Genomic DNA, 26,121 nt, shown 5'->3' on the forward strand with positions numbered 1-26,121 from the left:
AGAATTATTAGATATATTATTAGGCCCATTTGATAATGTGGAGACTGAGATTCTGGGGTTCAGTATTTTGCCCAAGCTTATACTGCTAGTAAGCGGTGGCACCAGGATTTAAACCCAGGCTGTGTGACTCTGTTATAGTAAAGGCCCTTTAAAATAGATGTGGGAGGGAGAGGTGAAGGACAGGGGGAAATATAGCTCGCAGAGCCGGGCAAATGCATTTTATAGTGCCTGTGTGGAAGGGTTATGATATTGCACAGGGAAGCAATGAGTGGAAATTACATAAAAGAACCACTCTTTCAAAGCCAGAACTGTCCCGAATGGACTAGAGAGGCCCAGGAAGGTCGAGAACACTCCCAGCCATGGGGGAGAAGAGGAAGCAGGAGGGTTCTCTCTTTAACCCTCACATCAGACTGCAGTGGGTGGGGTGGGTGGTCTCATCTCCTAGAGCAGAAAACACCTCTTGGTGGCCAAGACCTCAATGTTTTCAGAGTTCCTGCTCTTTTCTCAACTGCAAACAGCTAGCAGAGCCCACCCTTTCTCTTAGGGCCAAGTGGCCTGCAGTGGAGACCTTCCTGACTTCACTGCCCTCTTGCAGCTGCAATCCTGGGCCAGCAGGAAGCCTGAGCTTGCCAAATTATGAGGGCCAGGGCAGGAGGAAGGCGGGAGTAGCCCATCTTTGTTCTCTTTTGCCCTTTCCTGGAGCCTTACTACTCCATGGGGGAGGGGGAGGCAAGTGGGTGGGTGGAGCCGATCCTGTCCTGTAGGAGAGCTAAGAAAACACAAGAAAGGGAACCATTAAAGGACAACAACAAGCATGTGCTAGTCACGGCTTGGCAAAGATACCTTCATTTGCAAAGCCCCTGGGGAGTTCATTCTTAAAGTGGGGCTTCATCCTGACTCTGTAACCTTGCGTAAGCCTGTTCAACCTTTTTTATACCTCAATTTCTTCATCTGTAAAGTGGGTATGTCAACAGTTCCTGCTTTATTGACTTCAAATGATGTAGTGGCTTAGACGACCAACAAACTAAGCCAGTGTGAGGGCAGAGTACCACAGGCAGTAGAGTCACTTGGACTTGGGCTCAGGTACAGTCTGCAATTTTCTGGTTACAAACTTGGGGAAAATCATCCAAGCTTTTGCTGCTTTAGCTTCTTCATCCATGAAGATGAAGTAGCAATTTGTTGTTGCTGTTTAGTCGCCAAGTCCTATCCGACTCTTTGCAACCCCATGGGTTGTAGCCCGCCATTCTCCTCTGTCCGTGGGATTTCCCAGACAAGAATACTGGAGTAGGTTGCCATGACCTTCTCCAGGGGATTTTTCCAACCCAGGGATTGAACCCACATCTCCTGAATTGCAGTTGGAGTCTTTGCTGCTGAGCCGCCCAGGAAGCCCAAAGGTAGCAATAGCATCTGCCTTAAAGGGTTGTCTTCAAGGGTAAATGAAAAAGTACACATAAAGTAAATGGTAGAACAAGGACTCCAGAGTGCCCAGGTTTAACCATTACACTATAATTCCCTCACAACCATAATGCATATAAAACAACATATACTGTAAAGACTAGGAAGAAGTTCAACAAATTGTTAACAGTGCCTATTTCTGAACAGTGAGAGCCTAATCTATTTTTTATTTCCTTCTTTATATTTTCCTAATAAATTTTATAATCAGAAAGAAGCTGTATATAATGTTCAGATGCTTTGAGATCATTTGTGATGGTCTCTATCATGTAATCTTCTCAGCAACTGCTTAAAGTAGGAATCATTATCCTCATTTTGTAGATCAGGAAACAAGGCTAGCGAGGTTAGAGAGCTGGCTTAACCTTCAGGTCTTCCTGTTGTTAAGTGGCAGAGAGCCACAAACCATAGGCAGATGTGACTGTCTCCAAAGCATCCATAGGGATGCTGGGCTGTGGGGCTCAGAGTGCACTCCTTCACCCCATTTTGATCATAGTTGAGGTGGAAGGATTGAGCCTTGGTGAATAATAGGCTCCCATGGCTCTCATGTACCTGGTATACAACCATATTCCTGGTAGAGGACATGGCCTGGAAAAGTGGGGATTCTGGCATCCTTCTTTCACAGCATAAAACATCAGGAAGTACTGTGGAGTCTCCCCAAGAAGAAATAAAGGTTTCCACTATCAAAGTCTGCAATGCAGGAGACCTGGGTTCAGTCGCTGATTGCTTGGGAAGATCCCTTGGAGAAGGAAATGACAACCCACTCCAGTATTCTTGCTTGGAAAATCCCATGGACAGAGGAGCCTGGTGGACTACAGTCCATGAGCTCGAAAAGAGTCAGACACAACTGAGTGACTTTCACTTCACTTCACCATCAAAGTATCCAATAGAGGAACATCAACAACAGCAAAAGCATAACTACAACACATAAGATTGAGAGAGAAAAGTCGGCAGGAGCTAAATCATTATCTATCATAGCAGGAAGACAATAGATAGTGACCGTCCGGATAAATCTAGATATAACCATGTAAGCATGTAGAGATGGGGAGGTAACCACCAGGCCCAAAATTAACCCTGGAATGAGGGGTGGGAAGGAAATTTTTGCTTTTCATCATAAGCATTTTTGTCCTATTTGATTTTTTTTTAAGCTCTGTGTTTCATATATATTTTTAAAAATACGATTTTTAATATAGGCTCTGAAACTAAAACAACAAAAACGACTTTGGGGTCATCTGTGTGGATTCACATCCCACTTCTTCCAGTTACGAATCATGGCAGGTTAACCTCTCTAAGCTGCAATTCTATCTTCCCGAAGATAAGGATAAAACCCAAACTCACCCCACAGGACTGCTTTGGGGACAAAATGAGGTAACGCATGTAAAACATATGGGCGAGCATTGGCCGAAATTCAGCATCTGCAATTATTAACCACTGTTGTCATTATCAATAATAAACCAAGCATGCAAGTAATACCAAGGGCTTTGCACAGAGTAGGCACTTAATGGACATAAGTAATTGTTTAAAACCTCCACCAGAGCCTATAATTTTCCCCAACTCGGGACGCATGAGCCCCAGCGGTCCGAGTGAACACTTAAATATTGATGTGGTTACTCATTTATTCATCTCTGATTCATCTCTGCTCTCCGCCGCAGTGGTCGCTGAGGGCGAGCTCCTTGGACTCCCTAGCCGGGTTCTGGCTGCATACGTGGTCCCTCCGGCTCGTAGAAGTGGGAGACAGCGGCAGCTCACCCGCTTTCGGGTCGCTGATCCGGGACCATCACGCGGCGCAGCGTGAATCGCCTCTGGTTTCACGCGGGGAACTTCCCCGGCAGGGGCAGGCTGGAGGAGAGACCAAGGGGGCAGCCGGGGTCCGCATCGCTCCCACTTGCCTGCGCCAAGGGGATGGCCATCCAGGGGAGGGGCGGGGCGGGGCAGTTTTAGGGCGAGGGCTTTCTGGAGCAGGGACGTCTTGAAGGAAGACTTGGGATTGGCCGGGAGGCGAGGAGCGGGCATTTCAGACCCGGCCGCGAGTGCGGCGCAGCACCCAGCCGAGGCAGTGTTTCCCGGGCGCCCCCAGTTGGGGGCGGTACCGACGCGGGAGCCCCGCCCCCTCCTCTGCGGAGGCCGCGCGCCCCGCCCACGGCCCGCGCGGCACCCGGCTGACCTCTAGCTCCCGGTTGGTCTGCGGCGGCCGGAGCGAGGGCGTGGCGGTCACCGTCCCCCGGCTCTGCCGCACCGTCGCGCGGGTCCGGGTCCCGGTCGCTAGTCGCGGGTCGCCGGCCGCGGGGCGGGGCGGGAGGCGGGGCGCTGACGTCGCGGCGCGGCCGGCGGCCGGGGAGGCGGGGAGGCGGCGGCCGGCTCGGCACAGCCCGGCCCGGCCCGGCCCAACCCGCAGCTGCGGCGGCGCTCCGAGCCGGCTCCTGGCCATCCTCCGCCGCTGTCCAGTTTCTTACTTGGTCCAAGTGTCTGCGGTCCTGGTTCGGCCAGGCCTCCCTCGCCCGCCGCCGCTTCCCCCGCCATGGCCCTGGTGCGGGGTGCCGAGCCGGCGGCGGGGCCCTCCCGCTGGCTACCCACGCACGTCCAGGTGACGGTGCTGCGGGCCCGCGGGCTGCGGGGCAAGAGCTCGGGCGCGGGCAGCACCAGCGACGCGTACACGGTGATCCAGGTGGGCCGCGAGAAGTACAGCACGTCGGTGGTGGAGAAGACGCCGGGATGTCCCGAGTGGCGCGAGGAGTGCTCCTTCGAGCTGCCGCCCGGCGCCCTGGATGGCCTGCTACGGGCGCAGGAGGCCGATGCGGGCCCGGCGCCCTGGGCCGCGGGCTCAGCCGCCGCCTGCCAGCTGGTGCTCACCACCATGCACCGTTCGCTCATCGGCGTCGACAAATTCCTGGGCCAGGCCACGGTGGCGCTGGATGAGGTCTTCGGCGCAGGCCGCGCCCAGCACACTCAGTGAGTGCGGGGCGCGGGGGAGCGGAAACGGTTAAAGGCCTCGCGGGGCGGGGCTGGGGGACGCAGGACCCCACACCTTGGCCCGGGCGGTGCGCCCTTTTGCCTGGCGCTCAAGGGCGTAAACCGACAAGTTGGTTCTTCACATATAGGGTCTCCTTTCGGCCCCCAAGTGTGCTCTGGGCTGTGTTTGGCTGCTGGCAGATCCTTGGGAGGCCTGGGGGGTTGAGAATGGTGGTCTACTGTTAAGAGTAGATTGTCAAGTAAAGTTAGGAGTGGGATCCAGAGACTCTTGGGCTGTGGGAACCGCAAGAAGGAAAATCTGGGGGCCATTCCTAGGGCCTCTGGGCCTGTCCCACTTTCTTCGAAGGGGAGGGTAACTGCGTGCGGACGCCTGTTCCAGGCCCGCAGGGAACTGGAGAGGCACTGCCTCGCCCTGTGAGAGGAGGAAGGTTCAGGGTTGGCCTCGAGGAGGGCAGCGGTTGAACGGAGGCACCACACCAGATCTAGAGACTGCAGAGGGCATCTGCTGCTTCCTGGCACTCGGATGCCCTCTGCTGCTTAGAGACGCCCCCAAGTGTACTCTTCACTGTCCCTGATCGGAGAACAGGAGGACCTCTAAGGAAAGGCGTTAGTTAGGTTTCAGGTGTCCTGCCTGAAGTGGAGGCAGCATGTGCTTAAGGCACAGCAGGAGATGGTCTCCCAGTCACTTATACCTAGAAAGGCCAATGAGTTATTATTTTTTCTTTAATCATTTATTTTGGCAGCGTTTAACTTTCCCTGTGTTAAGATCAAGGCTTCTGACTTGGAGCCTCATTTCCTGTTTTGGGCTCGGGCAGGATCTGGAGGCCTGTCTCCAGGGCTGACAACCAGCCGTGGGTCTCTCAGATGGTTAACTGGGGTGACGGCCACCCTGAGGTCCCATGGCCTCTGGATGGGGAGGGTCAGGGGTTGGGGGTCAGGGGTCCCATGGCTCCTGGATGAGGAGGGTAAGGGGTTGGGACAGGTGCTGGAAAGCTTTGCCCAAGTGAAATGGCATCCAACTGAGGCAATCTAGGAAGGCTTGCTGGAGAAGGACGAGCCGGGTACAGACCCAGATGAAAGCAGGATTTGGATAGAAAAGATCTGACCTTGAACGCTTTAAAAACGTGGGTACAGAAGGCCTTCACGGCTTGTTGTGGCTTTGGTGGGAAACCAGTTAGCACAGGGCAGGTTTGGGGAGGGCTGTGACCTAGCTCCATCTCTCCCTCCCCTGGCCTCCTCGCCTTTCCTCCTGACTTGCTGTTTGGTTGCTGGCTGTGGGATCATGTGGTATAGTTTGGCCCTGGTTTTGTTTTTTCCTCCCCTTTTCTGTCCTCTCCCCCCTGCCTGGCTCGGGGAGCCCAAGGGGGTAGGGTGGGGCAGAAAGCTCTTCTCTGGCCCTCTTAGCCCTTTCTTTTCCTGGAGAGGCTCCTGCCCCCAAATTCATTCCACTCCTTTCTTTCCTGGTCCTTCCATCTCCACCTCTCAGCTAATCTGACCAGACTGGTAGATAACACATCCCAGGCTGGTGGGGGTTTGGGGGGGGTGAGTACTAAAGGGGAGGCTGAGCACAGACACAAAGTCTCCAGGCTTGTGGGGAGGGGCTTCTGTGAGGTCAGTGACTTGGGGGGGAGGGGGTTGGGGAGGGGCTTTGATTTTTTTCAGTTCCTGCTCTTGCTTTCTTCTTGGCCTCTGGGTCTTCCTTAACTGAGCATCCGTGTCTTTCGGCCCACGTGCACCTGTTTGCAGCCAAGGACAGTCCCTCTTGGAGAACTGGCCGCCCCCCCCCCCCCCCCTTGATCTCAGTGGGAGCTTTAATTTACTTTAGAGAAGTCATCTTTTCCACAGGATCTTTCCACACCCACCTGGCTGCCTTTCCTGTGATGCATTGACCTGAGTTATTTATAGAACTTGGAGGGGGCAGGAGGAGGGGGACTTATGGGCAGCAGAAATGCCTGTGAAATCAGCCCAGTCTTTTCGTTTGAGGGCTGCTGCCCCCACTCTAGTTTGCACCTTCCACCTCTGGCTCTGATGGCCACTCTTCATGGCCTTTCCTGGAGCACCTTGGCATGAACTGCTAAGACAGTGAGTCTGCACATTTTCCAGTGGGGAGAGGACTGGGGTGTGCCCTCCTCAGCTCTGGATAATGGTGGCAAAGAACTCCAGGAACCAGCTGTGGTGCTCTTAAGGAGAGCAGATGGCCCTGTGTTGCCCAGACAGCACTTGACTGGGGAAAAGCAGTCTCAAGCTTAAGAGGAGGGGCCTGTGGAGTTGCAGATTCCCTTCCCAAACCTGCCACCTTGTGGCCAGTCAAGTAAACTCTTGGTGCCTCAGTATTTTCATCTGTAAAATGGGCTAATTCATACCTTGACAGGGTTGATGTAAGAGGTGAAATGAGCACCTAGTTCCTGGACATGTTTGGTGGTCAGTGAATGGCAGTGATGGTGGAGGGAGGTTTTGGTAGCCTGGTAGCTATGATCTGGGAGATGTCCCCTGTCTTAGAGGAGCCTCTCATGTGACAGGAGGAAATAATACAGAACTTAGCACCTGGGAAAGCCCCAGGACTGTGGTGGCAGGGTACTCACAGAAGTATGAGAGCTACTGATGAAATGACCTGGCCCTTCACAGCCCTCCACTATTCTCTTTGCTGCTGGAGTTTTGAGAATTGGGCTAGTCTTGGGAGCCCTTTGCAGTTCTCGAGCCATGCTCAGATCAACTTTAGATCTCTGCAGCCGTCTTTCCTGGCAGGGCAGCAGCATACTGTTAAGAACGTGAAAACTGGGATTTCCCAGTTCTATCACTTATTAGCAGGCAAGTTACTTAACCTGTTTCTTCAATTCTGAAAAGGTCATATGAGATAACAGTCATAAAACTGTACAAGTTAAATACAGTGGTGTCTCTAAAAGTCTTATTATTGTCCTAGAGACATAGCAAGCTTTCAAGATATTCTTGTTGGGTTACTCCTAGGGCCCTCCTTATGTGATGGTAATGATGATGAGGGCAAGGATGCTAGATACCTCAACAGTCCCTGAAGCTGCTTTGTCAGTGGGATGCTATTTGAGGTGAGGGATTTCACTGGAGGCTTCAATCGATTGAAAAGAAAATTGTTGAAACAACATTTGTTGTAATACACAAGGAAACTAACTATAACCCTTTCCCTTCAGTAAAACCATTCATGGATCACCGTGGGTCTGAAAATCCCAAGAGATGCATCTTTCTTTGGCCACTCCGAGCTGCTTGCAGGATCTTAGTTCTCCAACGAGGGATCGAACCCAGGCCCCTGCAGTGAAAAGCACCAAGTCCTAACCACTGGACTTCCAGGAAATTCCCTCTTTAGCTTCTTTAGATGTGTCCTTTGTGGTTTTTACCTCCATACCATCCATAGTACTCCCCAGTGGGTACTTGTGTGGAGAAAAATGGTCCCTTCCTTAAAAGAACCCCCTTCCTGGGCCTGTTGGTAGGGGGTTATAGTCTGGCTCCTTAGAAAGGCCACGTTTGTGGCCTCGATTTGGGTTAAAATGTGACCATGGACAGGCTGCAGCTGTGGCCCTCTTAAGTGGCTTGATCAGCCCTGGTCAGACCTGTGTCATTGATTTTATGAGGGCCTCAGGGGGGCCTGTGGCTGCGGAGGACTTAGGTTGGAGACCTGAGCCTTCTGCCTGGCTGGCGGTGGTGGCCTGAGACCTCCTCGAGGAGGGTGGGTTTTTAGGCATTGGGAGAGGCACCTGAAGCCAGTGTAGCCTGCCGGTCTAAGATGGCATGGTCTCTGAGGGCTGCCATTTGTCCCTTAGCCTCCAGATGGACTGCGTGTTCCTCTTGTAGACAGATGACGCGTGACCCACAGCCTCATCCCCGCTGGTTTCCAGCTGTGACTGCTCCTCAGGAAGCAGCTGAGGCCACACGGGTCCTTGGCTCTGGCTCCTGCTCCAGCCTCAGACCTGGCCGCTGGGGAAGTCTGCTTGGCTGCTGGGAAGGGTGTGGCTGTTCTTAAAAGCAGTAGTTAGGACGCGGGGAGGCTGCATTCCCTGAGTTATGGGGCAGTTTTTATTTGGGGTTGCTGGAGCAGCAGCATCTGGGGGTGTGGGGAGGGGTAGGAAATGACTCCCCCGGCAGACTGGCAAGCGCAGCAGCTTCCCCTTCCCTCTGCAGCTGGCCCTGTTCTCCCCTCCCTGCTGGCAGCCAGGGACAGATGAAGCTCAGCAGAGCTCCTTGTGGGTGACCTTGAGGGCTGTCCCTTTCTTCTGATGGGGCTGCCTGTTCTTTTTATTGCTGCCACCCCGGGGCTGTGACACGCTCGCCAGCAACAGCGACGCTAAAAGGCTCGTCTGGCCTCGCCCAGGTGTTTCCCCTGCCATTCCCACCCTGCGTGGGGACAGAAGATTGACACAGTGACAGGCGCTCTGCGTGTTCTCTGGGCTCTGTACCTTATGTTTTTTCCTGCTCAGGGCCGTCCTCTGCAAACTAGTGTGGTCGTGAAGAAGCCTTGCCCTTCCTCATGGCCAAGTAACAGGGATAAGTCCATGGAGTGGGTCCTTTCTGCACCTGGCAGTTCAAGGAGGAGTCTGATGGCTTTGTTCTGACTGAGCTGGCCTGTGGGGCTGGGCCCAGGTCTCCGCAGTGAGCATAATAAGCTAGTTTAGCTCCCAGGAGATGGTGCTGGTGGTGGAGGGCGGGGTGGGAGTGTTGTCAGGGGCCACCTTGACCTTCAGTTGACCCCGGGGGTGGGAAACGGAAGCACTGACCTTGATCGTGGAATTCTAATATCAGAGCTGTCTGAGTGCTTAGATGTGTGGAAATGGAGGCTGGGAGGGCGAGTGGCAGGCTCTCAGCTATGTAGCAATTAGGAAGGGTGGGGCTCTGTGTGGTTTCTCTTAGGCCCTGGCATCCTGAGGGCTGAAGGATTGGGGTAAAGAAGAGATGGCCCTTGGGGCCCTGAGTGCATCCCAAGGTTTCTGTGGAAGTGCCAGAGGGGCTTTAGGGAGATGGGGACGTGTCCACTGGGATAGGGAAGGGGGCCTTGGGACTTCTCTGAGACGCTGAGGAGCAGTCTGTAATCCACAGGCCTTTCTGCCTGGGCAGAGGCCGGGGGAGGCCACAGGTTGGGCGGGGAGTTGAAAGGAGGGGAGGACATGGACACCCCAGCCTGCATGTTCAGAGGGTGCAGTCTTATTAGGAGGACAGACCCCCACATTTAAAGGAAGGGCCATAGCTGTGTGCTATATTTTGGGGCCTAGCCAGGAAACACTGGAGATTTCAGAGCAGACAGAAGCCCTGGGCTCAGCTATGGTCAGAGACGGCCTCCTGGAGGAGGAGGTACCCCCAGACCTGTCAGGCTGGCCATCAGGGATCCCCTTTGCCACCCAACTTGCTCTGAGTTCCCATACAGACCACATGTAGCACTCGTTTTTGGAGAATTGTCATTGCCTCATTCGTCTAGTATATCATTGATTATGTCCTTTTTAGGTACTGACGCTGTCCTGAGGATTTGTCTTCCATCAGCTTATAACAACCTCTTGAGGTGTAGGTACTGTTACTGTGTTTAACAAGTGAGGAAACTGAGACACAGGGGGTGAAGTGACTTTTCTAAAGGTACATAATACCCGGCCGTCAGGCTTGCGCCCAGTCTGGCTCCAGATTCTGTGCTCTTCAGCACCATGCCGCACCATCCGTCTGAGTCTTCCCCCGTGTCTCCCAGCATTCAGCTTTGCACGGGACCTGGTGTTCAGCAGCTGCCCTCCTTAGGGTTCACCTCTCCTCCCCAAAGCCCATCTCTGTGGTCAGGCTTGGAGGCTCTGTAAACATACCTGCTTCTCCTGTGTGAGGCCTTGACTGGCTGGGATAAGTGCATTTAATCTCAGCTCCGTGTCTGGTCATATCTTTCTCAGGAGATGGGGGTGTTGCCTGGTCGTTTGGGGAAGAGGGTATCACTGCCGCTAGACTAATTCACAGGGAGGGGCTGGAAAGCTCTGCCTTGGCCTCGGACACCCCCAACCCCCACCCCAGGGAGATTTGCTCCCTTTGGCTTGCGCAGTATAGCTGGACTTGGGATATTATCACCAGATACGAGACTTCCTGACCTTTCCCAAAAAATCACATGCTTGTTTTACTGTGATGGAACACTCCAAGCCATCTAGTTCCTCCTCCTATAGTCATACAGTGGTGTGCTTTTTTCTTTCTTTCTTTTGTTCAACATCTAGTAAGTAGTTACTGGGCAACCACTGTGCCAAGGTTAGGGCTTCGGAGGAAACATGAGAAAGAAAATTTATAGCCCTTTCCCTAGGAAGGCAAAAATATGTTTGAGGCAAGACTTAATACAGGAAGGAAAAAAAGCAGTATATGAAAAGTATGAGAGAAAGGATCAAAGGAGGGACCAACTCACCAGGGTTGGTGTGATCAGGGTGGACTGCCTGTAGGAGGCAGAGCCTTAAATGACAGATGAGGTGTGGTAGGGGCTGGGCGAGTTGGGAGGAAGACTGCCCCTCTGGAAGGGAAGGGAAGTGTGATGGGCTGGGCCAGGAAAGGGAGTGGAGGGGAGCTGAGTTAATTTAGCTATGTGCTTCTGTCAGCAAAACAGCCTGACTTTCTTCCACATTTATTTTTGAGTAGTTTACCGGTTTAAAAATTCTAAAGATACAGAGGTTACACAGTGAAAAATCTTCCTTGCCCTGACCTTGAGTCATCTAGCTCCTCTCTTCGGAGGCAACCAGCATTACCAGTTCTCATATACTTTTAAAAGCCAATGCGTTATAGATTTCTTCTCCCCCTCCTGTTGTGTTTGCACAAACGCAGCTTTCTTCATGCACACACTTCTATACCTACTATCAGCCTGGCTTCCCCACAGAGGGATGTTATTGCTTGTGTCCACCTGTTGTGGCACTTTCCCAGTGGCTCAGCAGGTAAAGAATCTGCCTGCAATGCAGGAGACACAGGAGACCTGGGTCTGGAAGATCCCCTGGAGGAGGAAACGGAAACCCAACTCCAGTATTCTTGCCTGAAAAATCCCATGGACAGAGGAGCCTGATGAGCTACAGTCCATGGAGTCGCAAGGAGTCGGACATGATTGAAGGACTGAGTACACACCACCTGTTGTGTCTGAACCGAGATCCTAGCAGGAGGATGGCCATACTCAATTTTATCCTCTGGGACTCGGGACTCCGGTTCAGGGTGAATATTGGGTTAGGAGCACCGGGGAGGGGAGTGTGGTTAAGTAGAATTTCTTCCTTACCCTGTCTCCCAGAGAGTCCCCTGGGAGGGTCATCCCACTGGTTCTCCTTTTGATGGGCAGGGTCATCGCTCTTTGGTCCCGGGCCACCTTGTTCCATAGGGCTGACGACAGCCCATAAAAGGTCCCGACAGACAGTAAATCCAAATCTTTATGTGTGGGTTGGCCTCCTTCTCAGAGTGCTTTCCCAGCATCACCTCATTTCCTTCTTCCCTGAGGGCAGGCAGGCTGACCCCCATTTTTACTGATGTTGAGACTGGGGTCTGAGGAGTGGGATGACCTATTCAAGGTAACACAACTCATTAGTGGCAGCCAGATTTCTGACCCCCAAGCCTGGTGCTTTTTACACCATGCTTTCAGCTGTCTGTACTTCCTGTTGCTGTGTGGTTAGACTTGTCTCCAGGTAGGCATGGGTCCCTGGCCTCTGCCCGAGGCAAGCTGACAGAGGCAGACCTTTGGAGCCTACAGCAACTGGAGGGGTGAGGACTGGTCGAGAAGTTTGTGCCCAGGCGGGAGGGAGGCTGAGCCTGGCTGGGCTGAGGTGAGCCCAAGCAGCCCATGCCCACAAGAGGCAGGGGTAACTAATGAAATGATGGCTCTGGGCTCGGAGGACTGTTGCCCACAGCCCGAGTAGGCGATAAGAATCATCTGATGGCACTGTCCTCTCCTGCAGTTGAGTCTGGCTTGCAGTTTTTACATTTGATACCAAATCAAAGGCAGGGTTAGGTTGTGAGCATTGAGAGCCAATAATGGATTGGCCTCCTCCCTGCATGCTGTCTGCTGGTGTGTGAGGAGGTCGGCTGGAGGGAGATCTGGGGAGGAGGGAAGGCATCTAGATGGAGGAGCCTCTGGGGAAAACTTTTCCAGCTAACTCTTCAAACTCTGAGTAATACAGTTTTAGTTGGTGTTTCTCCCTGTCTTCACTGGCTTATTTTATCATCCCTTTTTTACAGAGGTGAAGTGAGTGGTTGAAAGCCACTTTGTAAGTCAGATCCAGGACTAGAACCTGGGTCTCCTGTCTTACAGCTCACTGAGGTTTTTCCACTGTTCCTTTAAAATAATTTTTTTTAACTTTAAAAAAAAAAATATTTTATTTTTTAGAAAATTATTTATTTATTGGCCGCACTGGCTTTTCTCGCTGGTCATGGCACGCAGGTTCCAGGGCAGGTGGGCTCTGGGTTACGGTGCATCGGCTTAGTTGCCCCGTGGCCTGTGGGATCTTAGTTCCCTGACCAGGGATCAAAGCTGCATCCCCTTGGGTTGGCAGGCATTGGAAGGCAGGCATTGGAAGGCAGATTCTTCATCCCTGGACCACCAGGGAAGTTCCTAAAATAATTATTTTTCCCAGCCTGTTTCTGGGACTGAAGCCAAGCCCTGCCAATGCCGTCTCATCTATCCAGCATGTGTTAGAGCCGGCCCAGCCCCTGGGTTGTGGGGTAAAAGGTGAGTCCCGTTCTGTGCTGTCCGTAAGCAATGTCAGCACAGGTGGAGTGGCTCTGCTGCGGGGCACGAAGACGAGGACCTGGGAAGGCACTCTGGGCCCCTCCTTACCTTCCCCGTTGCTCCTGTCCTAGTTTAAGCAGTTTTTTTTTTTAACGTCTCCTGCAGACTTAGCATAGCTGCTACAGCTTTTTTCTAAGCCAGAATGCCAGTGTATTAATTTATGATGGGAAATAACTGCCTAGCCACAGGGAGCTGCCTGGCTCAGCTGGCTGTGGGCCCTGGCCTGGCTTGGCCGGCTCTGTGGCTGGCTCTGCGGCCTCACCTCTCTCCTGCCCCGGGCTCTTCCTAGAGCATAGCGGCCATAGGTCTTATCCTTGTTTCCTACCCTGTAGTGCTCTCCAGGCCCAGAGGAAAGCTACAGCTCTTTAGCATGATGTTTGGGGCAGTCTCCTCTATCTGCTCCAAAGCACCTTTCTGTCCGTCTTCACTTCTCCAGCCCTGAGCATCTGTATATTCCGTCCTGCCACCTGGAGTGTCTCTGCACCTGCCACCTTGCCTCCTGACCCATCATTCAAGGCCCAGTGTGAGTGTTAGCATCTGTCAGTGAAGATAATCAATCAACAGCCTATTATAAAGATAGGAAAGAATTTCGTTTGAGCCAAACTGAGGATTGACCTGGACACCCACTTCCCAGATTACTCTTGAGAAACTGCTCTGGAGAAGTATGGTTTCCAGCACAGGTTTGTATATCTTGTCAGAACAAAGAACATGAAACAAGTCAGGGATACATGTCAAGAAGACCCCCACCCACAAGCATGCACACAGCAAGTCAGCATGGCCTTGCACCTGGGAAGGGAATCTTACCGTTAAAGGAGGACCAGCATTGGGTCATCTGGAGAAGGGAGCGGCTACCCTCGCCAGTATTCTGGCCTGGAGAATTCCATGGACTGGATAGTCCGTGGGGTCACAAAGAGTTGGACAGGGCTGAGCAACTTTTACTTATGAGAACTTAGGAGCATTGGTGTCCCAAGAAGAGAAGTATTTAATCTTTATTTTTAACATGGACATGCTTTACTTTTTGTTAGTGTCTAATATTTAAAGCAGATGTCCAATGTGTGTTTGTAACCTCATGGCAAATAGATGAGAAAAAAGTGGAAACAGTGACATTTTATTTTTTTGGGCTCCGAAATCACTGCAAGTGGTGATTGCAGCAACACAATTAACAGATGCTTGCTCCTTGGAAGAAAAGCTGTGACAAACCTAGACCAGCATATTAAAAAGCAGAGACAATCACTTTGCTGACAAAGGTCCATGTAGTCAAAGCTATGGTTTTTCTACTAGTCGTGTACAGATGGGAGGGAGTTGGACCATAGAGAAGGCTGAGTGTCGAAGACCTGATACTTTCGAACTGTGGTGTTGGAGAAGACTCTTGAGAATCCCTTGGATTGCAAGGAGATCAAACCAGTCAATCCTAAAGGAAATCAACCCTAAATATTCATTGGAACGACTGATGCTGGAGCTGAAGCTCTCATACTTTTGCCACTTGATGTAAAGACACCCACTAGAAAAGACCCTGATACTGGGAAAGATTGAGGGCAAGAGGAGAAGTGGGCATCAGAGGCTGAGATGGTTGGATGGCATCATGGACTCAATGGACATGAGTTTGAGCAAACTCCAGGAGATAGTGAAGGACAGGGAAGCCTGGCATGCTGCAGCTCATGGGGTCACAGAGTCAGACACGACTTAGCAGCCGAACAGCAACAACAGTATATGTTTGATAGGCCACAAACAGGCTATTATAGTTAGCATAATATTCAAGTTTTGCCAGGTATAAGCCAGAATGACTTCCTGTATGTCAATAAGTGAAAATTCTTTTATCATGTCCTTTACCACTTCTCCTGAAATATTCTTCCATTTAGCCTATCTGTGCATTTTATTTGTACATTTTTGTGGTGTTAATCACCTTCTTTATTTATGTGGCTGTCCTATTTCCCCACTATGATGTAAGCTTCTCAAGGATACTCCCCCTTTTTTTTTTTTAATTTTGGCAAATACTTAGGAAATATTCTGAGCCTGGCTGAGGGCTCCTCTGGTTAGACGGGATTTCATGGGCAAGTTCCCTATGCCTCTGACTTTGTGGGTGTCAGGTTGGGCTGTCAGGATCTCATGTGCCATGCCCTGTGCTGAGGCTATGGAGATGTGTAGGTAGCACAAGGCTCAGGTACGTGACCAGGAGCAGGGCTCAGTCACAGGACAGGGAGAAGAGAACCTGTGTCCTGGCCCAAGGCTACCCTGACCTCCACAGGGACCTAATAGAAAGGCCCTGTTAGTCTCAAGTGGGACCGAAGGAGAATATAGCTGAGTCAGTTCGTGTTTCCAACCATCTCCAACAGATGCTGGTGCTTTTCAAAAAACATAACCATGATGCTTGTTCACAGATACACAAAATCAACAGTTCCTTAATCATCCAATCAGTATCCCGTCCATATTCAAATTGCCCTGATGTCAGGACTCCCTGTTTATGAGTGGTTTGTTGAATCAGGATCCAAACAGGGCTCCCTCCCAGATGGGGCCTGGTTGTTAGGTCTCCCAGGGTGACAGTTCCCTCCTCCCTTACCTGAGGGAGGAGCTGAGTCACTTGTCCTTGAGAACGTCCACATTGTGGCTGATGGCTTCCCCTTTGATGTCCTTCACCCTAATTTTGCAGCCCCTGAGGGCTAGTTGCTGGGTCTGGGAGGCCTGCTTCCTAGACCCTGCCTCCTGCAGGAGTGCCTCTGCCCGAGGAGGCTGACTCTGCTGCATGGCCTCAGCAGACACACCGGCTCCATCTCCACTTCAGCGGGGCTGAGGTTAAGCAGTGGGTTCTGGGCTGTTAGCCGACCCAGCTACCATGACGTTCTCCATTCAGTCTTTCTCCCAATGGATTTTAGTATCCATTAATGATTGCTGCCCAGGACTCTAGTTCTTTTTTTTTTTTCCTTTATTAGCAGAAATCTGGCATAAGGAAGAGTTTTAGTTTTCCCTGTGATTATTTGGTCATTCTACATAGGAACATCCGGAATGGCAATTCTTTGCCATTGTTTTTCAGTTTGTGGTTGACTTCCAAATTAAAAATCCATAATAGTGTGATGACAGCAGTCACTTACATGATGGGGGTTTCCTGCCAAAGAGAAATTGTAGGACTTTTGTGAGCCTGGAGAAAGGGAGACAGGGTGAATGGTCTCTGAAGGCTTCAGGCCTTTGCAGCTGTTGTTATTATTGAGTCACTCAGTTGGTCCGATTCTTCACGACCCCATGGACTGTAGACATCCAGCCTCCTCTGTCCATGGAATTCTCCAGGCAAGAACACTGGAGTGGGTAGCCATTTCCTTCTCCAGGGCATCTTCCTGACTCAGGGATCACACCCGGTTTTCCTGCATTGCAGGCAGATTCTTCACTGTTTGAGCCACAGGGAAGCCCTCAGGCCTTTTCAAAGCAAGCGATTTAATCAATACAGTGTTGCTTGAGGTGGCTGATGGCTGCTGGCTATAGGAGTTTGGGGCAGATTGTTAGGCCCATCAGAATGTTATGGCCAGGTATCTTGGCGTCTCCTAGAGTTTCCCCCAACATCTACTTTTTGAGTTGCAGTCTTCTCCTCTCTGGAGCTCTGTAGCCCCCACTTGTACTGGCTCTCTGGGGAAGCTCGATGGGAGAGTAAGCCCTGGAAAGGACAGCTGGATCAGTATATCTTTCCTTCACATTGGTGGTTCTTTTAGAAGATTCTTCAGCCAGGACACCGGGCAGCACAGCTGTCTTCTCAGGGCCTCTCAGCTTCATTTGTCTTGGGGTGCAGTTCACTCCTACGGCCGTCAGCTTTGCAGGCCCCTCACCCCCAGCATGGGGGTAGCTGTTCCCTAGCCTGAGGTAGGTAGGCCTGTCTCTGAAGATGGTGGCTACGGCCAGAAGAGAGAAGCTGCAGATAAGTAGGCAGGTAAGGCTCAGGCGAGGACCAGCCTGGGAAAGCTGGAGATTGTGGTGCTGGGGACATGAAGAGAACAAGCTCTGGGAGCAACCTGCTCCCAAGGAAGCAGGTGCACCTGGCTGCTTCTGTTTGGAGTCACCTTCACTGCCTTGCTGGGTGTTTGAGGGTCAGCCTGAGCACTGTGGCGAGACGCTCAGGAGCTGCAGAGCCTTTGGCCGGTTCCTCGCCCCTTACCAGCAAGGCTGTCTTGTACCCAGTGGGACATGAGGTGCCTGTCCTCTCATTTGAGATCTCAGCCTGGGAGCCATGCATTGGGACAGGAAGGGGAAGACGTGCTCAGCATGTATTTTGCAGCAAGCCTTACAGAGGCAGCGCGTCCCGAGCAGCGAGAGTAGCATCGTCCAGCTCCTTCTCTGGGAACTACGCTCAGCACCTCCCACAGAGTCCATCCTTTAGCTTTGAGCTGTATCTGTAAGTGTGTTTTATTTATTTTGTGCCTCTGTTAGCAAGATGTGTTCTAAGGTAATTGCTTTTTCACTGTATGCCATTTCAGCATAAAAAGTAGGAATACTCTACTTTCGGATAGCAGCAGAAACCTGTAACTTTAAAGTTCAAAGTAGCGATAGTAGTGATGAGTGTAGACAAGATTTGGCAACACCTGTAGCAACTGTCATGTGGTATGAAAATACCTGGTTTCTCTGGGTGGCACATTCATAGGTACTGCTGCTGTATAAAAATTTGCAAAAACTCGTAATTGAAAAAAGTGCTAAATTCCAGTTAGAGATTAGGGGAAATAGAGATGTAATTCTTCTATCTAACACATACCCCTGCTTTAGAGACATTCCTTGGTTGGGAAGGAACATGGGGGTTTCTGGGTCCGGGTGTTGTGTGTGTGTTGTACTTGTGGAGGGAGGCAGTCTAGTGCAGTGATCAAGGTCAGCGGCTCTGGAGACCAAGAGCCTGAGTTCAAATCCTGGTTCCTCTGTTTACTAAAAAGAAGCATTTGCCTTAACCCTGTGGACTTCTCTCTGTCCTAGTGCTTGCATCTGCAGAATATGTAAGGTACCACTTGTGTGGCACTTCCTGTGTGCCAGACCTTGTTCTGAGTGCTTCACGTGTAATCTGTTTAATTGTCAGCGTGGTCTTGTGAAGGGAGCCAACCTGCATTACCCCCATTTTATAGATAAGTCCGAAAATGCATAGAGAGATAGGGGAACCCACTCTCGGTCACGCAGCTGGTTATGTGGTGAACTGGGGCTTAGACCAGGCAGCCAGGCTCCAGAGTGCAGGCTGGTAGCCGCTTTCAAGGTCTGCCTTCCACACCTGCGTCACAGGTCTGTTAAGGGTAGTATTTGGGTCTAATTGGTGTGTTGAGTGCTTAGCACAGTGCCTGCCCACAGTAGATGCTAAATGAGAGGTGTAGTTGTTGATGCTAAGATTATTGCCCAGCAATGGGCTAGTGTGGGGTCAACACCTGACCTCCATTCAGGACATGGGCGCTTACCAGAGCTGATGGGTGTATTCTCTCAGGGAAGTTAATGGAATTCTTAGCTCAGGGATTGGGGATGAGGGCTTCAGGGTTAAAGAAGGCATCCTTTTGGAACTGTCCATCCCTCTGAAGCCTGGCATGTGCCTCCCTCCTCAGGAGGCTCTTTCTGGGGACAGGGGGTACCCTCTTTGCTCTGGGAGCTTCTGGTCTCGTGATTAAGACTTGTGGGTTTGTGGTGATAGAAACATTACGTAACTGTTCAGTTGTGAATAGGGACAAACAAGTTCCTAAGTTATTTCATAGATTAATTGTTAGTTAATTGAAAAGAGACTTGAATACCCACTATTTCAAACCTGGTGACACAGAGATGAGCAGAATAAAGTTCCTGCCTGTAGAGCAGGGGAAGACAGACATTAAACAGCAGTGTATTGTTCAGTCGCTAAATCATGTCCGACTCTTTGCGACCCCATGAATTGGAGCATGCCAGGCTTCCCTGTCCTTCAGTATCTCCTGGAGTTTGCTCGAACTCATATCCACTGAATCCGTGGTGTCATCCAACCATCCATCTCAAGCTCTGTCGCCCCCTTCTCCTCTTGTCCTCAATCTTTCTCGACATCAGGGTCTTTTCTAATGAGTTGGCTCTTCACATCTGATGGCCAAAGTATTGGAGCTTCAGCTTCAGCATCAGTCCTTGCAATGAATATCCAGGGTTGATTTCCTTTAAGGTTGACTGGTTTGATCTTGCAGTTCAAGGGACTCTCAAGAATCTTCTCCAGCACCACAATTCAAAAGCATCAGTTCTTGGCGCTCAGCCTTCTTTATGGTCCAGCTCTCACATCCATACATGACTACTGGAAAAACCATAGCTTTGACTATATGGACCTTTGTCAGCAAAGTGGTATCTCTGCCTTTTAATATGTTGTCTAGGTTTTTCATAGCTTTTCTTCCGTGATGCAAAGATCTTTTAATTTCATGGCTGCAGTCACCATCTGCAGTGATTTTGGAGTCCAAGAAAAGAAAAGCTGTTATTGTTTACATTTTTTCCTCATCAATTTACCATGAAGTGATGGGACTGGATGCCATGACCTTAGTTTTTTGAATGTTGAGTCTTAAGCCAGCTTTTTCACTCTCCTCTTTCACCTTCATCAAGAGGCTCTTTAGTTCTTCTTCACTTTCTGCTATTAGAATGGTATCATCTGCATATCTGAGGTTACTGATATTTCTCCTGCCACTCTTGATTCCAGCTTGCACTTCATCCAGCCCGGCTTTTCACACAATGTACTCTGCACTTAAGTTAAATAAGCAGGGTGACAATATACAGCCTTGACGTATTCCTTTCCCAATTTTGAACCAGTCTGTTGTTCCATGTCCGGTTCTAATTGTTGCTTCTTGACCTGCAAAACAGATTTCTCAGGAGGCAGGGAAGGTGGTCTGGTGTTCCCATCTCTTAAATTTTCCAGTTTGTTGTGATCCACACAGTCAAAGACTTTAGGATAGTCAGTGAAGCAGAAGTAGGTGTTTTTCTGGAATTCTCTTGCTTTTTCTATGATCTAACAGATATTAACAGCTTGATCTTTGGTTTCTGTGTCTTTTCTAAATCCAGCTTGTACATTTGGAAGTTCTTAGTTTACATACTGTTGAAGCCTAGCTTGAAGGATTTTGAGCATTACCTTGCTAGCATGTGAAATGAGCTCAATTGTGTGGTAGTTTGAGCATTCTTTGACATTGCCCTTCTTTGAGATTGGAATGAAAACTGACCTTTTCCAGTCCTGTGACCATTGCTGAGTTTTCCATATTTGCTGACATATTGAGTGGAGCACTTTAACAGCATCATCTTTTAGGATTTGAAGTAGCTCAGCTGGAATTCCATCACCTCCAGTAGCTTTGTTTGTAATATTGCTTCCTAAGGCCCACTTGACTTCACACTCCCCTGTCTGGCTCCTAGTGAGTGACCACACCATTGTGGTTATCCAGGTCATTAAGGCCCTTTTTGTACAGTTCTTCTGTGTGTTCTTGCCACCTCTTCTTAATATCTTCTGCTTCTGTTAGGTCCATACCATTTCTGTCCTTTATTGAGCCCATCTTTGCATGAAATGTTCCCTTGGTAGCTCTCATTTTCTTGACGAGATCTCTAGTCTTTCCTATTCTGTTGTTTTGCTGTGTGGGACACACACACACACACACACACACACACACACACACACACACACCCCTGTGTGGGACACACACACACACACACCCATGTCAGGTGGTTAGTATGCTGAAGAAACAGAACAGAGTTAAGGACACACACACACACACACACACCCCTGTGTGGGACACACACACACACACACACCCATGTCAGGTGGTTAGTATGCTGAAGAAACAGAACAGAGTTAAGGAGCAGTTGTAGCTGGGGTACTCAGGGAAGACTGAGAAAGTTCAGACTAACGGGGACCTGTTGTGAGTGAGTAAGGGAAGATCTGGGCCTGTGTCTCAGGCAGAGGGAAAAGCCAGAGCAGTGGCCTGGAGGTGGGAACACAGTGAAGGCCAGTGTGGGATGAGACATGCAGAGGATCAAAGGAGCTGGGACCCAAAAGATGAGTCCTTTCTGCCATGCTGAGGAGCAGTGTGAGATGCACTCCAGGTTCGCCTGTGTGCTGCAGGAAGCATGGAGGCAGGTGAGCAGGGAACTGTGATATTCAGCAGGGGGTTGTGGTGGACTGTGCCGCAGGCTGCCGGTGGTGAGAGGGGTTGAAATCTGGGTGTAGCTGGTCGATAGAGTTCAAAATTTACATGTGGGGTGCGAAGGGGAAAAAGAGACAAGGATGGTTCCTGGTTTGGGGTTTGAAATAAATGAGGAGTGGATGCTTAGGAAGGGGCACCATCATTTGGGTCATTAGCTGAACTCTGGGCTGATGGTGTTACTGAACTGAACTCAGGTCTGCTTGCCTGACACGCAGCGGAGCCAATCTACTGACACTGGGTTGTGGTGAGGTAAAGAACAGTGTTTATCTGCAGGGTGGCAAGTAAGGAGAACAGGCAGCTCACGCTCAAAAGGCCTGAACTCCCCGTTGGCTTTCAGGCAAAGGTTTTTAAAGACCGTGTTAGGAGTTAGCTCGTGGAGCTTCTTCTGGTTAGTCGGTGGTGAGGTCACAGGATGTTGTTTGGGGAATCTCAGTCGTCAGCTTTCTGGTTCCAACCAGTCTAGTCTACATGCTTGTTGTGGTCAGTAAGTAGTCACCACCCTCTATCAGGTCGGGGGGGGGGGCGCTTAACTTCTGCAGAGCACCTCAGAGATAGGCACCAGCCTTGTGGAGGCACCCCTGAAGTCCTGTGGCTGCTCCCTTCTAATCATTAACTGCTTGAGTCTGCTCTGTGGAACTCAGGGAAGGTCTCGGATACTGAGGCCATTTTTTCCCTGTAAGCAAGAAACAGGACACGGAGGGGCTTTCGTGTCCTGGAAGGCCCCACAAAGTCCTCCTTAGTTTCGGTTTCCCTTTTTCTTTGATCCTCCTCAATCCTGGGGGGACAGGGGTGGGACAAGGAGAGGAATAAAGTTTTGGATCAAGAGATAAATCACAAAAGAGAACCTGAACATGAAGACGCCTAACTCCAAGTCTACATTCTTAACCTTCAGTGGGCAGTGTTGGTCATCAAGCTGAATGCAAACATTGGGCCTCTGGACATCCTGAGAGGACAGAGCCGGAAAAGGTCGGCAGGGGAGCTCAGTTTTGGGGGGACTTGGTTTCAGTAAGAATTGGAGACAAGTCAGGTGTGCCTGGCCCTGTGGCTGTCAAGGACCCCACTGCCCTTGGGGATCCTAAGGAGCCAACCAGGCATTTACACGTGTGTGTTTGACATCTGCCCCAGGTCTGCTTTCCTGGAGTGGCGGCTTTTCCAGTTTTGCTGTCTGCTAGCTGTTGGCCCAGCTCTGTTTACTGAGAAATGGGTGGAGAGCTGGGTACGGTCGGCCTGGGAGCCCCGCTCATAGGAACAGCTAGGCCAGAATCTGGGTAACAGGTGAGGCAGCTACCACCCTCCTTCATCCCACCTTTGTCCTCTGCCCCTGCAGAGGGTGGGGAGGGGTCCAGCAGGGTGGGAGGCTGAGGGCTGAGTCCTAAGTTCATGCTCAGCCTGCTGAGTTTTGTCAGGCGGAGGGAGTCTGAGGGGGAGGTATGGTGACTGAGCAAGGGCACTTGTAGAGGTTTTCTGTGGTTCTGCGTCTCCTCCTGCTATCCCCTCCCCTCATCCCCGAAGTCTGAATGCTGATGGCTGCTAGAGGAGGCTGGGCTGCTCTCAGACGTGGTTTGAATGGTCTGGGGACAGGACAAAACCCTGTGGTTCCCTTAGTGACCATTCAGGGCTTCATCCTCCTGGGACTGTGCCAACCCTTTGAAGGGGGTTCTGATCTCCATATCCCACCTCCGTGCCTCTTTGGGCCTCTGTGGTGGACTCCAGGCCTTTTCCAACTTCTGTCCTCTCAGGATGTCCAGCTTAATGAGAAAAGCTGCTCCTGGAAGGTTAAGAATGTGGACTGGGAGTTAGGCAGCTTCATGTTCAAGGGCTGACTGTATCACTTACTAGCTGTTTGATCTTGGACAAGTCACACACCTTCCCTGGGACTTGGTTCCCTCATCCACAGAATAGGGATGATGGCTCTCGTCTCCTGGACTGTGTGGGTGATAAAGGAGATGCAGAGTCCGGCACACCTGAGCACACAGTGAGTCTAGCTCTGCCGAGTCCTTAGCACCAGTCACTTGTCCTGCCTCTCAGATGTGGTCCACAGGCCAGCAGCACTGGCATCCCCTGGCAGCTGGGAAGAGGTGGAGCCTCTCAGGTCCATTTGCACGCATCGCATCAGAAGCTGCATTCTAACTAGACTCAGTGATCCTTGTGTGTTAATGCTTGAGAAGCTCTGTTGTATGTCACTCCTGAAGAGCAGCGTCTGTAGTGGTGCACACCTCTTGAAAGTGAAGTGAAAGTGACAGTCGCTCAGTCGCGTCCGACTCTTTGCAACCCCATGGTCTGTAGCCCACCAGGCTCCTCTGCCCATGATATTCTCCAGGCAAGAATACTGGGGTAGGTAGTCATTTCCTTCCCCAGGGGCTTCCTGCTCCAGGGATCAAACCTGGGTCTCCTGCATTGCAGGTGCATTCTTTAGTGTCTGAGCCACCAGGGAAGTCCCATACCTCTTACAGGCAAGGACTTTTCGCTTCCTACTTCTTTCTGATGGAGCATGTCTTGGCTGCAATCATACCCAGAAGTCCCAGATAATGACCATTGTCAAAACCCTTGTTTCCTGAGCACTTGCTGTCCAGGCTTTGGAAAGTTCAGGTGCTCGGATGGTGCAGGAGTTGAGGTGGGTGCCACGTAGGTGGAACAGTTAGGTTCCTGCAGTGGAGGATGTGCAGACCGGTGTTTTACGTGCCGCAGGGGCCGAGGAATCCAGGCTTTGAGAGCTGAGCGGGTGTCAGGGAAATTGTACTGGGTCAGAATCACTGTCCTTCCTCCTGAGCTAGTGAATCCCATTTTAGAAGTCGCTTTGTGGAACAGAGGCCTTGTTCATTTTGGAACTCTTTATTCACAGAAAGCACTTAATGATGCCTGCCCCTCCCCCATGTCTGAATTCCTTCAGTAACTTGTCCCAGTGAGGGGAGGTGGGGGAGGGATGAGCATGTCTAGGGTCAGTTCTCGCAGAAGAAGCAGGTTCATCGGACTTTGGAAGGGAAGCCTTGGCTGGGCAGGGGAGAGACGTGGGTTTCTTCTGGGTATCAGTTGAGTGTTCCTTTTTAAAAAAATTATTTATTTATGTATTTATTTGGTTGCACCGGGTCTTAGTTGCAGTGCTTGGGGTCTTAAGTTGTGGCATGTGGATCTGGTGTCCTGACCAGAGGGATCAACCCTGGGCCCCCTGTGTTGGGAGTAGTAGTCTTAGCCAGTGGACCACCAGGGAAGTCCCCCAGTTGAGTGTCATTGATGAGGCACCCAGGTGGAGGGAGAGTTGGTCTCTGATCTGTGAAACACGTAGAGTAGGCAGGGGACCAGCCTGCTGCGGTTCTCACACTGGGTCTGGTGAATTCAGTCACCCAAGGACGGACTCCCCTCCCCCTTAAATCATTGATTTTCTAGGCCTGTCGCTGCCTGCTGCTCCTTAGTCGCTCAGTCGTGTCCGACTCCTTGTGACCCCATGAACTGTAGCCTGCCAGGCTCCTCTGTCCATTGGGTTTTTCAGGCAAGAATACTGAAGTGGGCTGCCATTCCCAGGGTTATCTTCCTGACCCAGGGATTGAACTCACGTCTCCTGCATTGCAGGCAGATTCTTTACCCACTGAGCCAATGGGGAATATTTTCTAGGCCTGGTCCTATGAATTTAGTAGGTTTTAGGTTGTATCTTGGTATGAGTATGTATAGAGAAAGCCCACACTGATATGTGCAGGTTAGGGTACAGCAGCAGCAGAGCTCTGAAGATAAAATCTGTCTTGTGAGCCAACATCTGGATACGTGCTCGGGCCGTGGTCAAATCCTGATTGGTTTTGGCCAGGTCTCAGCCGTGGAGAGTGACAGGGCTTCGTCCAAGAGCGGTTGGCTGTGTGGCCTTGCCGTTGTGCTTAGCCTGTGTGGGTCACACTCCCAGGAGAAGACCTGCTCCAAGTACCTGCCAGGGTCCGACCAGTCCTGCCCGGGACCTGTAGGGAGACAGGTGGCGATAGTGACTGAGCTTCCAGAGGCAGGTCCCAGCCGTTCTCACTCTGCACCCGATGGGGAGGGTGACAGCCGGCAAATGGCAAGGAAAGCCTTCTTTTCCCTGCTGTCTCCCTGAAAAGCAGGTACAGAGGAAGAACCCCAGAGTCCCTCGGGAAGATCTGGAGCAGCAAAAGTGACCTTATAGGGGCAGAGGTTGGGAAAGGCGGGGGACAAAGATCCTTTGCGCCTCAGGCTGGGCTAGTAACGCATCCTCTTTCATCGAGGGGATGGAGGGAGAGGCGAGGAGCCCATTCTGTCTCAGGCAACTGAGGGGGTAAGAAAGGAATGGGGATTTTCTTTCATCTCTTTCCTATTACGATGGTAATATATGGCCCTTATAAAAAATTCACACAGGACAAAAATAGACAGTAGGAAGTGATAGTTCCCTGCAGCCTCACCCCCAGAGATAGCCACTGTTAATGCCATGGTATGTGGAGCATGACCGGCTTGGGCTCAGGGCCCCTGACCTCAGCCGCAGTGACGGATGTCTGTGCTTGCTGATTCCCGTCACTCAGGGCTTGGTGGCTTTGTGGCTGGAGTCCATGTATTAATACTTTTCATTGCCCCACCTCCCAGGATCTTATGTACTAAATGAGGCCTAGCCCAGCTTTCAGCAAGTTGACTTGCCCTTGGATGACTTAAAGGGTCAGGCCCAGGGTGGATGTTGGGTAAAAAAGGCAGGGCAGTGAGGATATTGATGCTTGCTGGTTTGTCTTTCTAGTAAAGGTCTCCTTGTGCCCCCAGACACCTCCTCGTGCCCCCAGACACCTCCTCACGCACACCCCATCAGTCTGTCTCTCAGCTCTCTTCTCTACTCCTCGCCTTTCCTCCCCCACCTTTCTTCCCTGCCCCTGATCATTT

General features: G+C 51.1%; 2 protein-coding genes across 6 annotated transcripts in view; one reads left to right on the forward strand and one right to left on the reverse strand.

The window, feature by feature from the left end:
* The window catches only part of LOC122441515 (proline-rich protein 18-like), a 39,153-nt gene extending 35,276 nt beyond the window's left edge, over nucleotides 1–3,877 (reverse strand). For 2 of the 3 annotated variants that reach the window (XM_043468192.1, XM_043468193.1), the window contains exon 1: nucleotides 3,614–3,877. In XM_043468192.1, the coding sequence (XP_043324127.1) occupies nucleotides 3,614–3,877 (264 nt within the window). Of the gene's footprint in view, nucleotides 1–2,940; nucleotides 3,289–3,613 lie in introns of those variants that run through there. The other variant, XM_043468191.1, reaches the window with a different exon arrangement.
* Nucleotides 3,796–26,121, forward strand: part of RAB11FIP5 (RAB11 family interacting protein 5) — a 40,923-nt gene continuing 18,597 nt past the window's right edge. The window contains exon 1 of one of the 3 annotated variants that reach the window (XM_043468183.1): nucleotides 3,796–4,398. In XM_043468183.1, the coding sequence (XP_043324118.1) occupies nucleotides 3,968–4,398 (431 nt within the window). In that variant the 5' untranslated portion in view covers nucleotides 3,796–3,967. The remainder of the gene's footprint in view (nucleotides 4,399–26,121) is intronic. The other 2 variants (XM_043468184.1, XM_043468186.1) reach the window with 2 other exon arrangements.

The sequence above is a fragment of the Cervus canadensis genome, chromosome 5 (assembly GCF_019320065.1).
Source record: "Cervus canadensis isolate Bull #8, Minnesota chromosome 5, ASM1932006v1, whole genome shotgun sequence".
NCBI classification, from domain to species: Eukaryota; Metazoa; Chordata; class Mammalia; order Artiodactyla; family Cervidae; genus Cervus; species Cervus canadensis.